This window comes from Hemibagrus wyckioides, linkage group LG14 (assembly GCF_019097595.1).
Source record: "Hemibagrus wyckioides isolate EC202008001 linkage group LG14, SWU_Hwy_1.0, whole genome shotgun sequence".
Classification (NCBI taxonomy): Eukaryota; Metazoa; Chordata; class Actinopteri; order Siluriformes; family Bagridae; genus Hemibagrus; species Hemibagrus wyckioides.
In genome coordinates this window covers 17,700,011-17,724,821 of record NC_080723.1, presented here as the reverse complement: position 1 = coordinate 17,724,821, position 24,811 = coordinate 17,700,011, and the positions used below count along the sequence as shown (strand labels likewise).

Here is a 24,811-nt window from a genome sequence, read left to right as displayed (position 1 = left end):
ATTTATTAAGTAGTGAAACTGACTCCTGTGTAAAACCCGGTTCGGAGGAAAGGAAAGGAAAGGAAAGGAAAGGAAAGGAAAGAGGATAAAATTAGATAAGACAGAACATTCCTGAAGGAAATTCTTTTGCCAGAGGAAATAAATATGAATGAAATATAAATGAAAAATAACTAAAATAATTTATACATACAAATGTATTCAAAAATATAAATAAAAAATATATATATTTTTGTTTGTTTAGTAAGGAAAATTATTTTTATCATAGATAAAATAGATTATAATTGGACACGTTTAAATAATAAAAATGATAGAGAAATACAAAATTGGGTGCATGAGCTTTCTACTAGAATTTTTCCATTATTTTAATGTTATTAAATATATTGTGCATCTTGAGACACAATTTCAGCTCATTGTAATACCGAAGAAACATCCGTGAAACAAACCCCACATAATATCATGTCCACTTGTTTTAAAAGGAAAATTCTCACGTATACTAAGCTACTAAGTAGTAACGTTTCTCACAGATCATCTTCTTCATCACAGTTTCAGCTCACGTTGCCTTCATTAATAAACATCCACAGCAGACTGTTTCATGGTAAATGTTCTTCCTCACATGCCTCAGATACCAAACCGTATAATGCCGGCCAAGACAGGAAGTGGAGATTTGAAAGCGTGCCACGCATGAAGCATTTCATTCAAAAGTCCCGAGTTCAGAGACGCTACACCAGTAGGAAGGGGAAGAGGAAGAGGCCAGGAATAGGATGAGACCACTGACACTGTTGAGTTACAACATGTACAAGGGCAGGGGAGATATGATGACAGGATACACTCCACTATAAACTATACCACTGATACAGAGCAGAGATTTTTATCAGCTGTAATCCTCTAGAATCCGCCCCAGCTCTTAGAAGTATGAACATTATAGCATAAGAAAAGAAGACACAGAAGAATGTGCATTTCCTGTAGGAACACGATGCTTGAAAGAAAGGAATTTAGAAAGGCTAAAAGAAAGAAAAGGAGAAAAACACCAAGAGAAAAAGTAAAGAGTAGAGCATGAAGGAAAAAGGCGTATGTAGAGATAAAGCAGAGCTGCTGATTGGTCAGTAGGAAGGAAGGAAGGAAGGAAGAAGGTAAATGAGAGAAGTCGTCGTTGTCAGAGAGGGAGAATGAAATAGAGGAAAAAATGTAAAGAATTCAAGAAAAGACAGAAAAAAAGAAAAGGAAAAAGACGTTAGAGTAGATCTGTTAGCTATAAAGCCAGTCGTGACTTCACCACTGAGAGAAATAAATAAAAGTATTAAAGACGAGGAGAAGAAGGGCTTACAGTGTTGTGTGGGGAAAGCAGAGCTGCTGATTGGTCAGCTATAAAGTGTGTTGTGATGTCACAAGTAGCAACTCAAACTGACAAGAGCCATGTATTTTACAGGGAAAAAAGTTATAATCTATATTAATAAAAAATTCAAATAAAAAAAATACATTGCTCTACAATAATAATAATAATAATAATGGAAACAATTTAAAGTTACATAAGGAATCAAAAGAGCCGCTCTGACAGATGTGGAAAGGAGACTTCTGATCAGGCGTGGTGTCTTTAACAGATTCCCGCAATGACGACCGACCACAATATTTACGACTGCTCTCCTAGAAACGGCAAAAAAATAATCTCTGCATCATCCTCGAACCCTCAGATACTGCACAGTGCTTATGCACTTAAAAGCCAAACTGTTTACCTCGAAATGATGTGAAAACCAGAGAAGGAGCTTTTTTAAAAATATTTTCAGATTTTTCCAAATTTGTATATTTTAGAACTTGCGCATTTTAGACTCGGTGTAATTCCAGGCATAATAATCATCCAACCGAATGCAGGAACACAATAACATTTCTATTTTTGAGGGCAATTTTTTACCTCAGGGAATAACTATTTCCTCCTTTTCTGGTGCACAGCGCCTTGCAGAGATATCGCAGTGGAAAAAAACCAGACTGCAAATACGATCACTCTCGAGGGTACACCAGTTTCCGAACGTGTGACGGCTTCAAGAATCCGTTACCATGACTCATATCGTCCTGCTTGTGAAACTAAAAGCGTGGCCCTAATGTCATAAAATAAAACCGAACGTGGAAGCTCAAGGTCTCACGCAGACGGCGTGTTAGCGTGATCTCGTCTGACCCGCTTGCATCGTGTTATACGTGAGGTATAGTCTATAAAATCAGCAGTTAAAGATTTGTGTGAGGGTTAGAGTTTCGCCGTAAATATAACAGTAGCTCGCTGCTTATTAGGGAGGTTCCAGAGGCGGATGTATTGCACAGAACAGCCACTGCTTCAGCTGTTGTTGTCTTGGCAAGGTCACGTTTTGCCGGTTGCTTAATAAAAAAAAAAAAAGGTTCTCACAATGATCTGATCCACCAAATGGTTGGCTTTTTGTGAGGAAATGAAGGCAGCTGGTGTTAGGGGAAACAAAGACAGCGAGGGCATGTCTGTCAGTGCATAAGTCTGCACACATGGACGCAGTGTCTTTCTTTTCGTTTATTGATGGAAGGCGGTGGTTCAGTTTTCAGTTCAGTTCTGAGTAAACAAAGGCAACTGAGGCATGACCAGGCAAAGAAGTAACGCTGTTAGTCAGCGTCTCACTGGCAAATCACAGTTCAGTGAAATTGCTAATTGACCTAGATCCCGCGACGGACGGCGTCTGATACGCGGTTACAAGCGCTAAAGCCGTGATGTGCGCTAAAGCGGCGTTAAAGCCGTGACGTCTGCTACAGGGTCATGTGATCAGACAGATGGAGCTGTAAGCGGCGCTTGGGCTATATTTTGAATCACGCTGACAAATCCAAGGGAATTAAAATGTGTGCCACATATTTTGTAGATTATAAACATTTAAGTGATTTAAGTACATTTTTACTGAGAATATATAAGGTCATCATGTTATTTCTGAGAGATGGATGGATGGATGGATGGATGGATAGATAGATAGATAGAATTATTAATAATTGTAATAATAGAATCCTGTCTACTTTTGCAGCAAACAATATTGCACCATTTTTTGGAACTGATCAAAAATACTGGAACATTTACATTTCTGCTAGTTTAGCAGACACCCTTATCCGTGCTGACTTACATTTTATCTCATTATATACAACTGAGCAGTTGAGGATTAAGGGCCTTGCTCAGGGGCCAGCGGTGGCAGCTTGATGGGCCTGGGATTCAAACTCACAACCTTCTGATCAGTAACCCAACACCTTAACCACTAAGCTACCACATCCCCATGTGACTGACAGGTGGGTTTGATTGATCCGGTGATTGCAGAATATTCCACTTTATTACCTTCAAAAACTACAGGTTGCTTTTGCAGTATGTTTTGGGTCATTTGTCCGTCTGTTCTGTGAAGCGTCGTCCAATCATCTTTGCTGCATTTGTTCGAATCTGACAGACAGTATAACCCTGTACACTTCAGAAATCATCCAGCTGCTTCTGTCTTTCGTCACGTCATCACACAATTAACATCAGTGCCACTGAGTGCCCATGCTGTTACACTGCCTCCATCGTGTTTTACAGATGATGATGTATCCTTTGGAACGTTCCTAGTTTCCTTTTTTCTAAGATGTTCTTTCGGCAATGTCCACTTTGGCCTTGCTTTTCTTGAGGCTTATGAATGGTTTGTATGTATTTGCTCTCGTGAAGTCTTCTCAATGACACACCTACCTCTTGGAAAGTGTTCTTCCTTGACTGGAAGTCGTGACGGTTTTTCTTTACCATGGAGAGGATCCTGCGATCATCCACCGCCATTGTCTTGCGTGGACATCCAGGGCTTTTCATGTTGCTGAGCTCACCAGTGCTTTCTTTTTTTTCCACATTTGGCCACTCTCTCTCTCTCTCTCTCTCTCTCTCTCTCTCTCTCTCTCTCTCTGCTGGATCTGTTTTGTTTTTGAAGCCTAACGATGGTTTGTGTACTTCCATGGAGAGCTCCTTGGAACCGCAGTTTGTGGGTTCACAAAGACAGCTTCCAGATGCAAATGCCACACCTCGGCTCCAGACCTTTTACCTGCTTGAATGATGATGAACTAACAAAGGAGTTGCCAACACCTGTCCATGAAACTGCTTTTGAGTCAACTGTTTGTCAAAATACTTTTGGTCCTTGGAAACAGGGAGGGGCACTGCATATTAAAGAGATGTCATTCCTAAACCTTTCCTCCGATTTGGATGTGAATCAAATTAAAGATGAGTGTGTGCACTTAGTGCTCATATTCATTATGTAACTGTAACTTGGATATGTTTTGGTAAACATATTCAATAGAAATGTGCCTGTGTCCAAATACATATGGACCTCTCTCTCTCTCTATACATTATATATAGTGTGTGTGTGGTGAGAGAGAGAGAAAGAGAGAGAGAGAGAGAGAGAGAGAGAGAGAGTGTGTGTGTGTGTGCACTGTGGAAGGCCACTCTTGGTTTGAGCCCTGCTGTTCCAATACTTTCGAAGGGGATGTCCTTCACACTCTATATAGATGGCTGTGGTGTGTGAACACATAAAAAGCGAGCGTTATTAGTCGTTAAAATGCTATTCGCGTTCTCATTCATTCCCAGTATGTGATAAATGTCTCCGCCCCTGTGGATTATGTTATTTATAACAGTTTTGTTTTTTTATTTTTGTTTTTTCACTACCATTATACATCCAGCATGGATAATTGTTGCAGGTCTGTTTATAAGCGCCAGACTCGGTTCTATAATTTCCAGACTGTCTTCAAATGCAATGTAATACTCAAACAGGAGAACGCAGCAGACGCCGGCTTCTCAGCGGCCTGTTGTCACGATTCTTCTCCATCTCCATACTGGCATCTCACTGGGAGAACTGGCTTCTGATAGAAACATGTTTGGTGTTTATTATGTGAACATTTGGACTGGAATTTGGGTTGGGCAGAATGCCAAAAATATGATAACACTTGAGGACACTTTAACAGCGCACATCACACTTTAGATTTGCGAACAAAGTCGATTATGCTATGTTTAAGGAATAATTATGGCCTAGTCTCTCCTCTCCAGATTTTATGATCGCAGAGATTGAAAATCCGTACAGAAATTCAAGCACAATATTTAGAGGAGCTTGCAATTTTTCTAAATTTACTGCAGATTTCTGTAGATTTGGCGCAAGATGTGTCGTATGAGGTCACCACAACACACATTCAAGCCAAAGCCCTCCGATAGTCACATGCACTGAACATGAGTGCAGCGATCAGAGAAAGTCATTACCTAAGAGTTTAAAGGAAGAATCCTGTGCTTGGGAATTCACCCATTCAAGTAGTTTTCTGCAAATAAGCACAAAAAAACTATTAAACTAACAAATTATTGTTTTCTGTCAAAGTGAGCAGGTTTCAAACGTCAGTCTCTCTAGGATTGCGAGTTTATTTTATTGATTGATGCACTTTTTATTGATTTATAAACAGATCTTCAACACCATTTAAAGACTGTGTTTTATTTTAGTCCATTCATGACAGTAGCTTTTTGTGAAAATCTTGCTGTCCTGGTGTCACAAAGTTTACTTTCATGTAAGGTCTGTACATGCGGTAGTCTGGAGAGCCAATCAGATCGGAGCCTTTAACAGTAACGGTAAATTATGAAGATTTTGCTGTCCTGGTGTCGCAAAAAGTTCACTTGTATGGTTTGTGCACACGGTAGTCTGGAGAGCCAATCAGATCGCAGCCTTTAACAGTAAGGATAAATTATGAAAATCTTTCTGTCCTGTTGTTCCAAAGTTTACTTTCCCGTATGGTCTGTACATACGGTAGTCTGGAGAGCCAATCAGATGTCTGAAGCTTTCTGGATTCTGAAGCTTGTGGCTCGACAAGATCCGCAGGACTCAGAGCCTCTGGGGCTGAGATTAAAACTGTGTCAGTGGAAAATAGTTGCACTTATATAGAAACATTGAGACAGTGTTTATTTAGTATTATTTTTGTAATACGATTGCAAGAGGAAAATCAGTGTTTGGAAAATGAAAATGATTCTCGAAACAGTGCAAGTGAAGTACTGACAGGATGATATTTTCCAGGCCTAGTTAAAATGATAGAAACGTTATCAGACTAATCACCAGGTTTGTATTCATTTATCATTTAAAGCTTGGTTTTGTCAGACAAAACTAGCGTTTAATTCACTATATATAGGTTCTGTAATATTCTGCAGTATTTTATCTCCCAGCTTCATCGTTATGACTGAGTTTTGTGTCTCTGTGTTGCGGGTGTAACTGCTCTGCTGTGGCACAAGAATTATTGAGAAGTGCAGAAATACGTCACTGAAAACCCATGCCATGTGGTTTGAGGTTTAGTTCTTATTGCATCCTCTTCATGCAGGTCGTCTTCCATGTATATAACAGCATGCAACAGTATATCAAATATTTCCTCTGCTCCGTTTCATTATTTAAAGACCAGCTCCAGTGTCTCTCTTTTGTTGTCATGCTCCAGGTTATATAGAGTTGGAGGGATGAGGTGCAAAAAGAGCTGATTTCATCAACCGGATACACTTTATTAATAATTTCATCTTATCCAGGGATGATTTTATTCATATTAAACACTTTTACTGTAACACTCAGTGCTATAGCCTGCTATTTCCACACTCAGGAAGACAAAGCAAAAAGATGTAACAAATAAATCAGTTGCTTTGTTAAACCCTAAAAACAGTGTTTACATTCCCAGTTGTTTTCTCCAGCTTGTTATTTTTAGCCTGTCTGTTAACTTTCTGACCTATAAAACCCTACAAGTTTGCGTTATTTTTTATTTTATTTTTTTTACTATTTATCAATAGTAACTTGCTTTAAAAAAAAAAAAAAAAAAACCCACCAGAAGATCTAACATCACAATTTAGTAAAATTCTCTAGTAAATAAACATAATGTTTTGTTTTGTTTTTTTAATCAGAAATATTTCTTTTATTACACTCTTTTTTTTTTTTTTTTTTTTGTACATTTTCTGCTAAACGACTGTTATACAAGAGATTCGCCAGCTATCCAAGACTTCCAGCACTGCACATTTATGGAATTTTGGCACACCTCGTGGCCCCGGGTTCGATTCCAAGGCAGGGAACTGACCCAGCCGCTGAGGGTTCAAATCTCAGAGGCGGTCCCAAACCTGGATCAAATGGGAGGGTTGTGTCAGGAAGGGCATCTGACGTAAAACCTGTGCCAAAATCATATCTGTGGATCGGGTGCTGTGGTGACCCCGAACAGGGAACAACCGAAACAACAACAACAACAACAACACACACCTGAGCATTTCAGGGTTAAGGGCCTCATTCAAGTACTAACTCGCAGGGATTTGAACTAACGACTTTCCAATCAGACGTCCAATGTCTTAACTGCTCAGCTACCATCTCCAGGACTTAATTACCAATAAGATATTTGTCTTCCTCACAGACTTTCTGTCAAGACTTCAGTGCTGATTAAAGGCATGAGCTAGTTAAACAAAGTTTTACCTGCAAGTGGAATTCATTATGTCCTTCTGCCTCTTAAGAGCCATCATCAGGAGTTTTCCCTGCTTTCAACCTGGAGACCTGGCTCAAGAGTCTCTACACAGCACTAAGAGATGATTAAGTATGTTGACATAAAATGTCCTGCTCTTTAAAGGCCTTGGAAGGCCACCTAAGGTTCAGCCTTTACCCTGGGAATGAGCTTACTGAAAGGGAAAAACTGCCTGACTGATTAGAAAAATGTGATGAGAATGTGAGGAATGTGGAAACCTTGAGCTCGGTCTTTCCTCAGGACCATGAGATCAGTATGTGGTATTGATTAGCTGTGCAAGTCTCCCTCTCTCCCTCTCCATTCTTTCTTTTTCTCTGAATCTATTTTCATGAACAGACTGAAACGGCTCTAGCCCAGCTGCTGTCTGCCTTGCTGTTTAAAGCAAAGCCTATGGAGAGCTTTCATATCACAGGACTGACTCACACCCGGGGCTGCTCCATGAAAATAAACCTGCAGTTATGCAACTGACGACTTGTAAGGTTGTGAACGTATATAAGATTTAGACTGAGCCTTAAATAGACACTGTTTGGTTTTCTTTTCTCTTTTGATGACTCACTACTTACTGCTTCGAACCTTAAATAACTTGTAAATAATGGATTCTGTAAGCCTTTTTTAGTCCAGTGACATATCTTGCTGTGAAAAGCTCATTGTCATGCGGTTTCCAAAAGTCCCCACACACACACGCACACACAGAGAAGTATGTATACACAGTAGGGATTTCATTTATTCATCTTTTGTAACTGTCTTATTGCGATGCTTTAAAACTAAGCTACATGTCTGTTTACATTTCGGAAAGTAGAACCAACTACATTTGTTCGAAAAATTAGGAAGATCCAGACAGAAATAAATTGAGGATGTAGCCGATGTTGAGGAACTTTCAGAGACATTATTCACACACCATGTCTGTCAAGTCTGTTTTTCTCCCTGAGTCTTTCCAGAAGCATAATACTGGAGTTCATGTTTATATTAAAAACAATCCGGCTACACGGCTACATCAGGGTTAAATCCAAATATCATTCATGCTGTTGTTTCACGAGTCAGTATGTTAGCTCAGTAACATGCTCGCGTGTTCTCTCGAGAAGAACAACACCTAGTCTGGTGTAAGGGATCACTTCCTCTTACAAGCGATGGTGGTGGATTGAAGCGTTACAGTGTACAGTAGACACACACACACTCACACATCTGCACCGATATCAGGCGTTGATCATCAGCACATGAAGCATCCCATAACTTCAACTCTCTGCTTTACTCCAGGGTTAAAATATCAACACAGACATTTGAAAAGGTTCACATTCGGTAAAAAAAAAAAAGAAGCGAGTGAAAACCACAGGGCCACAGGGAGCTGCATGAGTCTTGAGGGCAACAAGCTGAAATGCAGAACTGAAGATAAAGCCCCCGTGCTTCGGACACGCCCCTTTGTCCCATTTTATTGCATTCTGATCAGCATGGTATCAGATTTCCCTCTTACACGTTAACCTATAAACATGTTTGACGCAGGAAAGAGAAAGTGATACAGAGCATGTTGTTGTGTTACAGCCTGCAATACACACAAGTGGGAAAAACCAGTGAGATCATGAGGTTGAGAGATTTAAGATCACCAGGCTTGTGGCTAGAAAAAGGTACAAGACAGTCAGTTCCCCACGGTCAGAGCGTCTAAAGCCGAGACGAACAGCGTGCCAGTAGAACAGTAGTGCACATTTATAGAAAGTGTGAAACAGTGATATGTTTATTTAGTAGTGACTAAGGCAAACTTGCAAGACTGGAGCATGTGAATATTATTATTATTATTATTATTATTATTATTATTTAACAGTAAATCCTCTGATATCAGACTGCTGTATAGCTGTTTGGGTTTTTTTCGTTGTTTTCACTGCATGTCATTTGCATGTAGGCCATCCGTTTGGCACCGTTTCACACACTGTTTGCCCTCTGTATTTCTGTTCCCTTCTCTCTCTCTCTGTGTGTGTGTGTGTGTGTGTGTGTGTGTTCGTGAATGTGGGGGCGTTGTCGGTTGTTACAGCTTCGTGCAGTCAGATCTGTGCCACTGTGGCTGCAGGGCAGGGCTTAGCTCACACGCTACAAGCGCTCATCGCCCCCTGGTGGACACTTCAACAACCGAGGCTCTGTTTCATCTCCAAAGTGACCTTTGGGTAGAATTTGACACTCAGGCGTGTCCAGATGTCAGAGCTAATTTGCAGCTCCTCGATTTGGCAGGCCATGTGGGTGACCTCTCTCTCTCTCTCTCTCTCTCTCTCTCTCTCTCTCTCTGCAGAGCAAATGGCTTTCTTTGACGGTGAGCAGAAATAAAACTGTCCAGCAGTGCAGAGTATGAAGAGAGGTCAAATGAGAGCTTTATTAAAAACTAAGAATATTCCATCACTGGGGCAAGGTTATTAAAACAGAGAGGGGGGAAAAAAGGTGTACAGTATTTTATTTGTTGAAGATCTTCTTGAAATTAATATAAAATACCTAGAATAGCAATATACAGGAATTGGAAATGGAGTTTTCCAATGGAAAAGGAAGATATTGTTTTGAAAAAATGCACTGAAAATGACTGACTTTTTTTTTTAGATTTTTATAGTGAGATAAAATAAAAAAATTAATTTTTTGTTCTGCATTAAATGCCAATCCCAAAGCAAAGCACAAGGCAGTGGATGTGGCTGTTATTTGTTTATTTATCTGTCTACTTTATTTATGCATCTGCTAATTTATTTAATCACATGCTTATATACAGCTTATTTTTCCAGTTTGCTTGCTTTGTTTTATGTATTTGTTGGTTTACCTCTTTGCCTCCACACTTGATTATTTATTTATGCATCTTTTGAGTTATTTACTTATTGCTCTCACCGCCACGGCCCGGGTCCAGTTCCCGTGAAGGGAAATGACCCCAGCCACAAACTGGGGAGGGTTTTCCTCAGTGAGCTGATCCTCTCTGGCGACTCCTAATGGGACCAGCTAAAAGGAGGGAGGGGGGAAAACCCTTGTGTATTTACTTATATATTTGCTTATGTGTGCTTCCTTATTTATGAGTTTATGTATTTGTTGACTTGCTTATTTTTTGATATCACCGTGTTTAGCTTATTGATCAACATGTGTATTCGTCTTTAAGTTGAATAACAAAATAAAAACAAAATATGAGCAGCATAATAATCTCTCTCTCTCTCTCTCTTTGTGTGTTAGCTCAACTACCAGGCCTGAGTCCAACACTGCCACATCCTCAGGCACGGGGAAGTCCAGCGGCACACACAAAATCTGTCTGGTGTGTTCAGACGAGGCGTCAGGCTGCCACTACGGAGTGCTCACCTGCGGCAGCTGCAAAGTCTTCTTTAAAAGAGCTGTGGAAGGTCAGAGAACACACCTGAGTCACACTGATCTCTCTCTCTCTCTCTCTCTTACACACACCCCACACACACACCTTCATACAGCCGACACAAACTTTCCACTGAACACAGGAACACGTGAAACACGGCCTGTAGATCAGCGTGACCAGAATAAAACACGTGTTTGTTCATTTGTCCAGTGTTCAGTCAACATTTTTTGGAGACATTAAGATTCAAGATTCAGGATTATTTGTCACATACACAGTCAATATAATTTGAGTATAGAATTTGCAGTGAAATAAAAAACCCAGACACTTCTGCTTACATTGTTTATGTTTATAAGTAAATAGAAATAATGAAAGGAATTCTAATAAATAAGAAGATTTGGAAAGAAGTGTCACTGGAGTCTTTTTGAAGGTCCTAATAGATCTGTATGGTCCAAAATAAAACATTTAGAAGATCAATTTATAACATCTAAAATATATTTATAACATCTACAATAAAAAAAAAACTTCTTTAAAAAATCCGAACAATACAAAATTTTAGTTTTATCACATGGAATTTTTTGTTTGTTTGTTTTTCAAAAACCCCATCTGTTAAAAGTTTTTCTTTTTCAGTGTTTGGCGTCATGTACTGAACTCGTGGCCTCTCTTATTTATTTATTTATTTTTATTTTTCATTTGTGTATTCGTAGAGTTTACATGAATATTAATTAGGGAAGTCTTTCTCTCTCAGAAGGCTGTCTGGGGGCAGTTCAGTGTTTAGTTTGGTGTAAATTGAAGGATGGCGCTCAGGACAGAAGGCAGATGGTAACTAAACTCTGTAAATACTGCTGATGTCCGCCTCCGCTGTCTCTCTGAGCCTCGTCGTGTTAAGACCAGATTACCAGCATGGTGTTACGGCGCCTGTGTAAGAGTGTGTGTGTGATTCTCTGGCTGCTGAATTAACCATGCTGTTTTTCACCGTTAGATCTCTGCAGTATGCTATTAGACTATTTGGGTGTCATAAATAGTATTTAATTTATATAAAAAAGCCATATTCTTTAAATGGCAGATTAAACACTAATGCTTTGTACAGTTGACACACAAAAGAATGAACCTGCCATTCAGGTTTGCTGTGTTTGTGCTGGTTTCTGTGATGATCTTTTGTTTTTTGTTTTTTTAAAGACAACACTGTCCTGATATAGCGATAGGAGATCAGACAGATGATCAGATATCAGAGGTGATAAAGGAACATGTCTGATCCACTAATAATCATGCAGAAAAATTTTCAGAATACATGCGTGAGGTGTATATATGATAAACCCGCAGCTCCTATTTCTGCCATTTATAATTACGCTGATATTAAGCTCGTTAACATAAGCTCATAAGCATTACATCTTTATCCAATCTAATTAGTACTGCATTCGAGGTAGGTGTAACTTGACGACGCCTGTCAGTGCTCGAAAAACCTGAACTGGAGAATCACCCTGGCTCTAAGAATCGAACCCCCTTGGTATGATGATTTCTCTTTGTTGCCGTAATTAGAAACTCCTGCCATTAAAAAGGCAAAGTTTATTTATTAGATGCAATGATTTTTTTTTCTTTTCCAAAAGCTGTCCATCATAAACACATGTCCGTGGTTTGTTGACTAAACATAATGGCATGTGCACTCCCTTGAACCCTCACAGGGCAACACAATTATCTGTGCGCCGGGCGGAATGACTGCATCATCGACAAAATCCGCAGGAAGAACTGCCCCGCCTGCCGTTTCCGCAAGTGCCTCATGGTTGGCATGAACCTGGAAGGTAACAAGATCACCACAGTTCAAACAATATACATTCATGCCACAAAAACTATAGAAAAAGGCTGTTTCACTGTCTGAAGTAAAAAAAAAAAAAAAAAAGTATTATAATTTGATTCTATAAATAATTTTGATATATTAAATGCTTGTTTTTAGCTCCATTTGGCAAATATTGCATGTCTTTCCTATTCACTACACATTCTCACTACACTGAGTATTACATAATGGTGTTTTGTGACCCTGTGTATTACATGTGCTATAGATTATACATTACAGATTCATTACGCATGAAATAATCCTCCAGAATCGACCTGCTGAATATATGACAAGCCTGTTATTAACAAAAATCCCTACCCTCTCCTCCTACCAGCACGGAAAGCCAAGAAGCTGAAGCTGAAAGGCGTACAGCAGCCCAACACGGTTGAGCTTCCTCCTCCTCCGGTGCCCGAGGCTCGAGCGCTGGTCCCCAAAGCCGTGCCGCAACTGGTGCCCACCATGCTGTCCCTGCTCAAAGCCATCGAGCCCGAGACCATTTACGCCGGCTACGACAGCACGGTCACAGACACGTCCACGCGGCTCATGACCACCCTGAACAGACTGGGAGGACGCCAGTTCATCTCCGCCGTCAAGTGGGCCAAATCTCTGCCAGGTACTGACCACACCACTTCATCATTCAGCTCATTCAGGAGCAATCACGTGAGACACAATGATGAAGAGTGATGGTGTAAATGTAAATAGAATTATTCAGTGGAGAGAAAGGCTCACTGTGTTGCATCTTGTAGTGTCCCTTCTGTCAAATAGTGCATTAGGATGATCTTCACTTATCACAATATAGCAGACATACTGATTCAAAATAAATCCACAATTAGCCATAATTGCGATAAGCGATATCGACTTATCTAACATTTTCAGTCAGTATAAACAAACAAATTATTTTGTCTCTGCAAGTCTGATATAAAATGAGTCAGGACTATGTTGGACCTTTAGTGTGAGACGTGTGTTTTTGCCTCTGTTAGATAACCTTACACAGAATTTTAGTAGCTGAAGATAACACTTTCACATTTTAGAAAGAAAATGATCATTTTAGGGGTTTTTTGGAACTTGTCGATGAATTTATTTCCCCTAGTAGGCTAGGTAACAACAGAAATACTTATGAAAAGCTACAAATTATTAAAGCACTGAGTGTCCACTTTCATGTCATTAAGCCATTCACAAAGATATTCAATGCTGAACACAGACAACAAAACCGACACAAATTCCATTTTTTCTCTAGTAAAAAGCATTAAATCAAAGCTAAATTTCGTTGTTACTAAGCTTCCTTTTAGTTTTGCCTGAACAGTTTGGAGAAATGATCTTAATAATGATCTCACATCCTATAAAGTACCCAAGCATAAAAACATAAACCGCGTATAAACCGGTCAGATGAAATAATCCTGTTGTTTGTGTGACTGTTGAGACTCTTGTTAAGCAGCTTTCACACTTTCACTGTGAATAGTTTCACACGTCTCTTTCCTCATCTGCCACTGTGCACGTTTTACATGTCTTCCTATGGGAAACAAATGGGAAGCAGACAGAGCGTGGGCGCTTTTAATATAAGATCCAAAATAAGTTCCTTTTCAGAGGAACACAACCGTCAAGTGGTTTCTTTGTTTGTTTGGTAGTTTTTACCTTTCGGTCAGTCACTTTACAACATGGAGGGCGAAAGATAAAACAGATTTACTGCATTATTCCAACATTGTAACATAAATAAAAATAATAACTTGTCTGTTTTTGGGGGGTGTCCCACTTTAACCACAGCCAAAGCTACAAAGATGAATTCAGCAAAAATATTTATTTATTCTTATTACTGCCAATGATAAATTTAATCGACAAAGCAAGCTAAAATCATCTGCATATATTTTGTATTAGAATTTCATGATATAAATAGTTTTTAGAAATTATTTTTAATATTTAAACAAAGTTTAGCCAGATTTTTTTATTTTTATTTATTTTATTTTATTTATTTATTTTAAGTGAGCCATTATGTACGTTACATTTCAGCAGGTCAAATATTAAATGTCTTTCCTGTTCACTATACATGCTCACTGCACTGAGTGTAACGTAATGAGGGGTTTAGACTCTGTGTCCTATAATAGATTATAGATTCAGACACAGAAGCATCAAACACAGAACGTCCTTGTTGCCCCTTAAATAATTAATGCTCGGATATTTCAATATTATGAAAGTCAAGTCAAGAAGCTTTTGTTGTCATTTGGTGAAGTACATGGTGAAATGAAACCGCGTTCCTCCAGGACCCTGGTGCTACGCAATACACAAAAACATAAAACAACACAGAGCTAAGTACTGCATAAAGTGCATGTGTGCAGACAGTGTAAGACAAAGGACAGTGGGAGACAGAGACAGTGGGAGACAAAAACAGTGGGAGACAGAAGATAGTGTAAGACAGATACATTGTAAGACAGAGACAGTGTAAGACAGAAGATGGTGTAAGACGGAAAACAGTGCAAGACAGAAGAGACTATAAGTCAGGAGACAATGTAAGACAGAAGACAGTATAAGACAAGACAGTGTAAGGCAGAAGACAGGAGACAGTAGAAGACAGAAGAGAGTGTGAGACAAACACAGTGTAAGACAGAAGAGAGTGTGAGACAAATGGCGTGTAAGGCAGAAGACAGTATAAGGCAGAAGACAGTGTGAGACAGTATTTGGCAGAAGACAGTGTGAGACGGTATTTGGCAGAAGACAGTGTGAGACGGTATAAGGCAGAAGACAGTGTGAGACGGTATAAGGCAGAAGACAGTGTGAGACGGTATAAGGCAGAAGACAGTGTGAGACGGTATAAGGCAGAAGACAGTGTGAGACGGTATAAGGCAGAAGACAGTGTGAGACGGTATAAGGCAGAAGACAGTGTGAGACGGTATAAGGCAGAAGACAGTGTGAGACGGTATAAGGCAGAAGACAGTGTGAGACGGTATAAGGCAGAAGACAGTGTGAGACGGTATAAGGCAGAAGACAGTGTGAGACGGTATAAGGCAGAAGACAGTGTGAGACGGTATAAGGCAGAAGACAGTGTGAGACGGTATAAGGCAGAAGACAGTGTGAGACGGTATAAGGCAGAAGACAGTGTGAGACAGAGACAGTAGAATACAGTAGAGTGATGAAGAGTACACAGTAATGATTAGTAAGCTGTTGTGTGTAAACATAAAGCAGCTCTCAGTAGTATTTAGTGAAGTTCAGTGTGTTATGTAACACAATCCCACAGCATGCTGCATACTCTTACAGACGTAACTGAAGCACTTGACCCAGGCGTGCATTTGCATTTGCAGCGATGGTTTCATGCAGAGGAGATTCGGGCGGTTTGTTAGCTCAGTGTGATGCAGAAATAGATGCCTGGTGATCTTTTGATTAAAAACCACACACTTCTGTATACACACACACACACACACACTTTTTGTAAGATTGAAATTCTTGGGTCAAAAATGGGTCACTTAGACAATCATAAACTATACAACATGCTGTGAAATGCAGTTACAATATTTTAAAATAAAATACAACCAATTAAAATGGAATAGAAAGAGAAGAGATATAATAAAATAAGCTGCGCAAAATAGAGTCACGGAAAATGTAATGAAGTGGGTTGACCGGTGGAAGATAAATAGACTAAATACACCAATCAGCCATAACATTATGACCACCTGCCAAATATTGTGTTGGTCCCCCTTTTGCTACCAAAATAGCGCTGACCCATCGAGGCATGGACTCTAGATCCCTGAAGGTGTGCTGTGGTATCTGGCACCAAGATGTTAGCAGCAGATCCAGGACTTACAGGATTTTTGATAGATACTGACCACTGCAGACCGGGAACACTCCACAAGAGCTGCAGTTTTGGAGATGCTCTGATCCAGTCGTCTAGCCATCACTATTTGGCCCTTCATCAAACTCGCTTACGCTTGTCCATTTTTCCTCCTTCTAACACATCAACTTTGAGGACAAAATGTTCACTTGCTGCCTAATATATCCCACCCACTAACAGGTGCCATGATGAGGAGATCATCAGTGTTATTCACGGCAGCTCTCGGTGGTCATAATGTTATGCCTGATCGGTGTATATAACTGCAGCATATAAAAATGAGAGTGCAAAGAGTCAGTTGAGTTAGTGGGTGTTGTGTAACGAGTGTGTTGTGTAAAGAGTCAGTTGAGTCATTGTTATCGTCATTCTACTGTAAACCATCTACACTCATGTAGCCTCATGAACACCTTCTGTCTTTAGGTTTCCGCAACCTTCACCTGGACGATCAGATGAGTCTGCTCCAGTCCTCCTGGCTCTTCCTCATGTCGTTTGGTCTGGGCTGGAGATCTTACCAGCAGTGTAACGGCAACATGCTCTGTTTCGCCCCAGACCTGGTGATCAACGAGTACGTACACCTCACAGTCTCTTCACCTCAATTACACTCTGTGTGTTCTGTGTGTAAATGATCTTTTTGTGATGGTCCAGGGCCAGATTTGGTCTCAATCAGAGGTGTCCAGTCTTATCCAGAAAGGGCCAGTGTGGGTTTTCATTTCAAGCAAGCAGTAGCCAAACCTGATCGTCTCAACAGGTGGAATCAGATCAGAACGAAACCCTGCAGCCACACCGGATGTGCGGATAAGATCAGACACCTCTGTTCTAAACCTGTCAGACATCACTGAGATCAAATCGACTTAGAAAATATGACTAATATGATAATAAATGATGGAAATTATTACACAAATCTCTTCCTGTGCCTTGGAAGGCAGGCGATTGTTTGCACAGACGTGAGATACAGGGAATTGTATCACATTGACAAAATCATTCACATGTCAGGTGTCACACGTGTCGGGTGCAGGCGGAGTAACTGCAGTGTTGTGTGCAGGGAGAGGATGAAAATGCCCTACATGACTGACCAGTGTGCACAGATGCTGAAGATTTCCAACGAGTTTGTGAGGTTGCAGGTGTCGAACGAGGAGTACCTGTGCATGAAGGTCCTCCTGCTACTCAGCACAGGTGAGGAAACCCGCACCTCTCATCTCACTCCTCACACCCTCAGCTGTTTACACACCGTAATGGGATTATGTGAGTTAACACAGCGGTCAAGCAGCCATGTGGTGGACAGGGACGATTTAGATCAGATTTCAAGGACAGGATTTTTCAGTTTGTAAACTGTTAATCTGATATCTGCAGTGGGTGGGTGGATGGATGGATGGATGGATGGATATGTGAAGCAAGAAAATCTGGAAAGAAAAAAATTGGGAGGGTTGCATCAGTGACCCCTATAACTGGGAGCAGCCGAAGGACGACAACAACCAGTAAAGCAACTAAATTTGCATCCAGAGAACTGATAAAGAATTAAAATGATGTGCTGAAATTTGCATATAAACATTTACACATACTTGTACACATATATTATGCAACGTTCCTGTTTCATTTTCACAACACTTCTAAACTGTTTCCTGAAATGTTTGGAAGGAATAAAACATTACAGGTTATGCTGTAAGAGGAACAGAATGGTATAAACAAGAATATTACCTGACTCGTGTAGATCTAAGTGTGCCGAGGTAGCTAGTTCTGATGAACATGTCCTTTTTGGGAGGTTGGGTTTTGTTTCTCCACAAGCCTTTGTGTGTTATTGGTTTAATTTTCCTCTATTCATGTAAAATAATACCTTTCTGTTCTTCCTCAGTGCCAAAGGACGGTCTGAAGAGTCAGTCTGTGTTCGATGAGATCAGGATGTCCTACATTAAAGAACTGGGAAAAGCCATCGTGAAGAGGGAAGAGAACTCCAGCCAGAACTGGCAACGATTCTACCAGCTCACTAAGCTACTGGACTCCATGCATGACGTAAGACTCCTGTGCTTAGACTCAAAACACTGGATTATAGATCTGATCTGAAATCTAACTGAATCAGGCACTTCCCAGACACGTACGATGCAAGTCGATCAGCCGAGGCATGTTTGAGGTCCGAGGTGTTTGTTTCTGTCAAGAACACAGAAAGGAAGTCTATCTCAACCAGAATCTGTTTTCAGACCACAAGCAGTTTTTCAGTAACGTCAATTGCGGTTCGAGAAACAGTGAGACTTTCTGTAATCTCTAAACATCAGCATGCAGCTGAACTCTGTAGTGTAATGATAGCTGCAGCTGGAGATCACAACCTCAGCCCTCAACCTTTTCTAAACAGAATAAGAACAGTGATGAGGACTGCTGATAATAGCGCTTCAGTTCAACGTACAGACAAGTCGTAGGTTCAGAACTAAGATCAGTAAAGTCAGTCCAAGCATGTGGAAGAAGATTTGGACATCTTTAGGTATTGTGTATTTATGTATTAGTAACATTAGACTCCGAACTCCAGAGCAGGAATAAATTCAGCAAAAGTCAGAGAGAAAGAAGAAACTGCATCGTCATCAGTGTCTTTGTTATTCAGTAATGTTCATGATTCATTAATTGTAAATGCAGCCAGTTACTTCAGAATATCAACATCATGATATCAATTATCTCAACAATTCACTTTTCTAATAAATTACAATTACACATTTGGATAAGCTGATTTTCAAAATTCTAAAAAATTAAATATAATAAATAAATAATATATTAATTAATTAATTATTATATCATATAATTAATTCGTTAATTATAAATAAAATAGTGTTTTTGTAAACATTATAAAAGTCTCAGGGTTACAGTTTCATTAAAATTCAATTAATTTAAAGATTTGTGGAATTCATTCATTTAAAAATATATTTATAAATAAATATAATAGAAATAAATATAAATAGAAGACAGTGTAAGACTGTAAATATAATATATGTAATAAATATAATATAATAATTTTTTTATAGTATATATTATTTTATATATATTTTTTTTGTTTTTATTATTATTTATTTATTGAATGTGTTTTGAAATGCAACGCTACTTTTCCTCTGGCATTTTGTTAGGAAGCCTATGAATATCCTAACACAGGTCATGGATTCTAGAAATGTCCGTGTTGTGAATTTTTTCGTCCACTCCCGGTGTACTGGTCAGAACCATTCTAGCAGTGGGAGATGTCAGAGGGACAGTTGATTTTTTTGTGACGCTCTAACACACGTTAAGTCAGTAAAGCCGCTCACACAGGCCTGATGTAAAATGCGTCAGGTTTCATGATCATATTTGTCAGTGCTAACTCTGTACACCTCTCACACCGGGGCCGGTAGTTAGTGACACTGACCACTAGAGGGCAGCTGAATAAAGAGCTGCACTGGATTTAACCCTGCTGTAATAGTGGAGAGAATACAACAAACAGATGAGGACTGATCACGCTGTTTATTACATTTACTGATCCTATGGGTTCACCCTCTCTCTCTCTCTCTCACACATTCTTTCTGTATCTCTCTCTCTCACACACACATTCTTTCTGTATCTCTCTCTCTCCCTCTCATTCTTTGTCTCTCTCTCTGTCTCTCTCTCCTTCCCATTCTTTCTGTATCTCTCTCTCTCTCTCCCATTCTTTCTGTATCTCATTCTTTCTGTATCTCTCTCTCCTTCCCATTCTTTCTGTATCTCCCTCTCTCTCTCCTTCCCATTCTTTCTGTATCTCTCTCTCTCTCTCTCTCTCTCTCTCTCTCTCTCTCTCTCTCTCTCTCATTCTTTCTGTATCTCTCACTCTCCCTCCCATTCTTTCTGTATCTCCCTCTCTCTCTCTCTCTCTCTCTCTCTCTCTCCTTCCCATTCTTTCTATCTCTCTCTCTCTCCTTCCCATTCTTTCTGTATCTCTCTCTCTCTCTCTCTCTCTCTCATTTTCTGTATCTCCCTCTCTCTCTCCCATTCTTTCTGTATCTCCCTCCCTCTCTCTCTCCTTCCCATTCTTTCTATCTCTCTCTCTCTCCTTCCCATTCTTTCTGTATCTCTCTCTCTCTCTCTCTCTCTCTCTCTCTCTCTCTCATTCTTTCTGTATCTCTCTCTCTCTCTCTCTCATTCTTTCTGTATCTCTCGCTCTCCCTCCCATTCTTTCTGTATCTCCCTCTCTCTCTCTCTCTCTCTCTCTCTCTCTCTCTCTCTCTCTCTCTCCTTCCCATTCTTTCTATCTCTCTCGCTCTCCCTCCCATTCTTTCTGTATCTCCCTCTCTCTCTCTCTCTCTCTCTCCTTCCCATTCTTTCTATCTCTCTCGCTCTCCCTCCCATTCTTTCTGTATCTCCCTCTCTCTCTCTCTCTCTCTCTCTCTCCTTCCCATTCTTTCTATCTCTCTCGCTCTCCCTCCCATTCTTTCTGTATCTCCCTCTCTCTCTCTCTCTCTCTCCTTCCCATTCTTTCTATCTCTCTCGCTCTCCCTCCCATTCTTTCTGTATCTCCCTCTCTCTCTCTCTCTCTCTCTCTCTCTCTCTCATATTCTTTCTGTATCTCCCACTCACTCTCTCATTTTCTTTCTCTTTCTATCATACTTATCATCCTTATTATCTCTGTTTCTCTCTATCACTGTCTTTCTCTCATGATGTCTCATTTCAATCTCTCTCTCTCTCTCTCTCTCCTCTCAGATGGTGGGTGGACTGTTGAACTTCTGCTTCTACACATTCGTGAATAAGTCCCTGAGCGTGGAGTTCCCCGAGATGCTCGCCGAAGTCATCAGCAACCAGCTACCAAAAATCAAAGCCGGGAGCGTCAAGCCGCTGCTCTTTCACCAGAAATGAAAGGAAAAAGAGAGAGGGGGAAAACAAAACAAAACAAGACAAACGTTTTATTTTTCCGGCAGCGGGACAACATGCCTTAAAGCTATACCACATCACCAAGCGTTCCTCATGAACCACACGGAGGGACGGAGAGACAGGTTGGATGAAGGGCTTTGTGAGGGGAGGAGAGGACACACAATGTCATTAGGGAACGGAACAGTATGCGGGCGATCCACAGCTCAGAACAACGACGGACAGGTCTAAAGACGGGTAAACTGACCGGAAACTCAGCGGATATAGAATTATGGTCTGGTGGATGGAAAAAAAAAAAATTATATCATAAATGTTGTCTCAGGTGTTTGATTCTCAACATTACAATAAGTAGTAAAGCTCTTTCTACACAATGTCTGCTTTCTTTTATTTTTTATTTTTGGAGCGAAAGCAACATCCTAGCACTTATTAAATCCGTATACATGTTATAGATTTTCAGATCTTTAATTTCTGTCCTAAGAAAATTTTGATGTTTGAATGAATCATTTCAGTAACGTGTACAGAGATGTGGCTTTGACATTGTTTAAGGTTGGAGTAACTTGCACAACACATAGCTTTTGTTGTTTTGTTTGTTTGTTTTTTGGGTTTTTTTCCTATCTTAACCCTCATGATTCGCTAACCGCTTTACTGAATCTCCACAATTATACAATTATAGCAAAAAGGGAAAATATGTGCCTTTTTTTGAGCTTTGTCCCATTTTAGCCATTATTTTCTGTAACCGTGCATAACCCAGCATCCTGTTTTCGATATTTACATTTGATTGTATTTTTATACCCTCTTGCACTGGCCATTTTTATTTTCCTTTCAGAGCAAAACCATCAGATTTGCGTTCCTGGCAGCTGACCCTAGCGTGAACGACAGCAATCCTTCCTGCTTATATCGGAAAATTTTCAGGAGTTTAATCCACATCTTTTTCCTACATATGATCCTGTTGGATTTGTCAAATGCAATTTGAAGCACTTTTTCACTCCTATTCAACGCTTTAAGAGGAATAAAAGAAAAAGGGGGCGGGATGAAAGCTTGCAGGTTTACACGCGAGCGCTCGTGTTGGTCTCGGAGAGCCACGGCGGACTCGCTGTAGGAATTCATGCAATGTGAAAGTGTGCTTATGATTTCTGCCTCTTTTTTTTTTGTTTGTTTGGTCTTTTTGTTTGTGTGTGTGTGTCATGACAGCTGAAGTACGGAGGGAAACGCCGATCATATGAACCTTACAGAATAATGCTCACAAATAATAAAGCATCCATTTATCATCCTGCAAATCCACACACACTCACTGAACGCTAGTGAATGAAATACAGTACAATCATTATAGAGCTCTCTCTCTCTCTCTCTCTCTCTCTCTCTCTCTCTCTCACACACACACACACACAAACACTCTCTCTCTCTCACACACACACTCTCTCACACACAAACTCTCACTCTCTCACACACAAACACACTCTCTCACACACACTCTCTCTCTCTCTCACACACACACACAAACTCTCTCTCACACAAACACACACTCTCTCTCTCTCTCACACACACTCTCTCACACACAAACTCTCTCTCTTTCTCTCTCTCTCACACTCTCACATTTTCTTCCTATCTCTCTGTATTTCTGTCTCTCTCTTTCCCTCCATCCCTCCCTGTCTGTCTCTCTCTCTCTCTCTCTCTCTCTCTCTCTCACACACACACAAACTCTCTCTCTCTCACTCTCACATTTTCTTCCTATCTCTCTGTATTTGTGTCTCTCTCTTTCCCTTCATCCCTCCCTGTCTCTCTCTCTCTCTCTCTCTCTCACACACACACAGTCACACTTTCTCTGTGTATTTCTGTCTTTCTTTCCCTCTGTTCCCTCCCTCCCTGTCTCTGTCTCTCTCTCTCTCTCTCTCTCTCTCACACACACACCCATTTCTCTTTATCTCTGTGTATTTCTGTCTTTCTTTCCCTCTGTTCCCTCCCTCCCTGTCTCTCTCTCTCTCTCACACACCCCCATTTCTCTTTATCTCTGTGTATTTCTGTCTCTCTTTCTATCTGACTCTTCATATCTATGTTTATTCCTCCGTCTCCTTCTTTCTTTCCCTCTCTCACTGTCTTGTCTCTTTGTCTCTTTTCTCTCCGTCTTGTCTCTTTCTCTCTGTCTTTCATCCTTTCTGCCTCTTTCTCTTGTCTGTCTCTCTAACTTTATCTCTCTTTCTCAAACGCACACACATCTGCAGGGCCTGTCTCAGCTTAATGCCATTGTTCCTTACGCACACACACACGTTATCCTCGCTCTCTGCTGTTTAATCAGTCTAACTCACCTTTGCGGTGATGACCTTGCTCAGTCCATTTCTCAGATAAAGAGCAACATGCTAGCCTCATACTCACTTCTCGGGGAATTTCTACAAGCCTGTATTTGTTGTATTCTACTCTTTCTGTGCCAAAACGTGTATTACTTTCCGATTTTTAGACGCGCAAAAATCTATGCTTGTCTTAACAGTTTGTCAAGAGTTCTGCTGAGCAGGAAATGGAGAGAAACAAAACAAAGATGGAATATTTTCATTTTCCTCTGTTAAAGCTTATTACATGTTTAATACATGAATAAAAAGACCAGATTATATCCAGCGTCCCGTTGTTCAGACACTTCTCTGAGATCAGCAGCCAAGCTAACAGAAAAAAAAAATCATAGCTCTTTCTCCAGACATGAAAGAAGGAGAGATGTTGGGTTTTTTTTTTTTGGTCTAGCTGCCTCTTAAATTGTTCAGTAAAGTCCCTGTCAGAAAAGCTCTGAATGTCTGCTCTTGGTTTGAGTCCTGGCTCCTGTGAGAAATCAGTTTGTTGTTAAACAGGACCAACCAACATGAAGACCTGAGCGCTGGCTATGGGAGCCATTTTGAAGCTGAGAAAAGAGAGAAAATCCATCAGAGCCTTAAGCAAAGCCAATACAACAAGAAAGAAACCGGCAGCCAATAAAATCAACAGCAGATGGTGACAAATATTGTGAGAGCTGTGAAGAAAAACCCAAAAACAAGAGTCAGTGACGTCACCAACGGCCTCAACAGGACAGGGGTGAAGGTATAACAATCCACCGTTATAAATCAAGACAAGAAGGCTTATTATCATTTCAACCGCATATAGTCGACGTGGTACAAACGTTTCTCCAGGACCCTGATGCTACATAAACAACACAGAACATATACAGATACAGAACAGAAACAACACTGAGCTAGGGAAAGTTTGTCCTAGCTACATAAAGTGCAAACAGTGCAAGACATCATCATGACATTATGACCACCTGCCTAATGTTGTGTTGGTCCCCTTTAGCCCTGACCCATCATGCACTGTGTATTCTGACACCTTTCTATCAGAACCAGCATTAACTTCTTCAGCAATTTGAGTAACAGTAGCTCGTCTGTTAGATCGGATCACACGGGCCAGCCTTCACTCCCCACGTGCATCAATGAGCCTTGGCCGCTCAAGACCCTGTTGCCGGTTCACCACTGTTCCTTCCTTGGACCACTATTAATAGATACTGACC

The 24,811-nt window shown here is 40.3% G+C and overlaps 1 protein-coding gene across 1 annotated transcript in view; it reads left to right on the top strand.

The window, feature by feature from the left end:
- nr3c1 (nuclear receptor subfamily 3, group C, member 1 (glucocorticoid receptor)) overlaps positions 1-21,286 on the top strand; it is a 39,940-nt gene extending 18,654 nt beyond the window's left edge. Inside the window, exons 3-9 of the mRNA XM_058407936.1 lie at positions 10,678-10,841; positions 12,487-12,603; positions 12,970-13,248; positions 16,870-17,014; positions 17,492-17,622; positions 18,299-18,456; positions 21,127-21,286. Coding sequence (XP_058263919.1) covers positions 10,678-10,841; positions 12,487-12,603; positions 12,970-13,248; positions 16,870-17,014; positions 17,492-17,622; positions 18,299-18,456; positions 21,127-21,279 — 1,147 coding nt within the window. The 3' untranslated portion in view covers positions 21,280-21,286. The remainder of the gene's footprint in view (positions 1-10,677; positions 10,842-12,486; positions 12,604-12,969; positions 13,249-16,869; positions 17,015-17,491; positions 17,623-18,298; positions 18,457-21,126) is intronic.
- Positions 21,287-24,811: the final 3,525 nt, after the last annotated feature.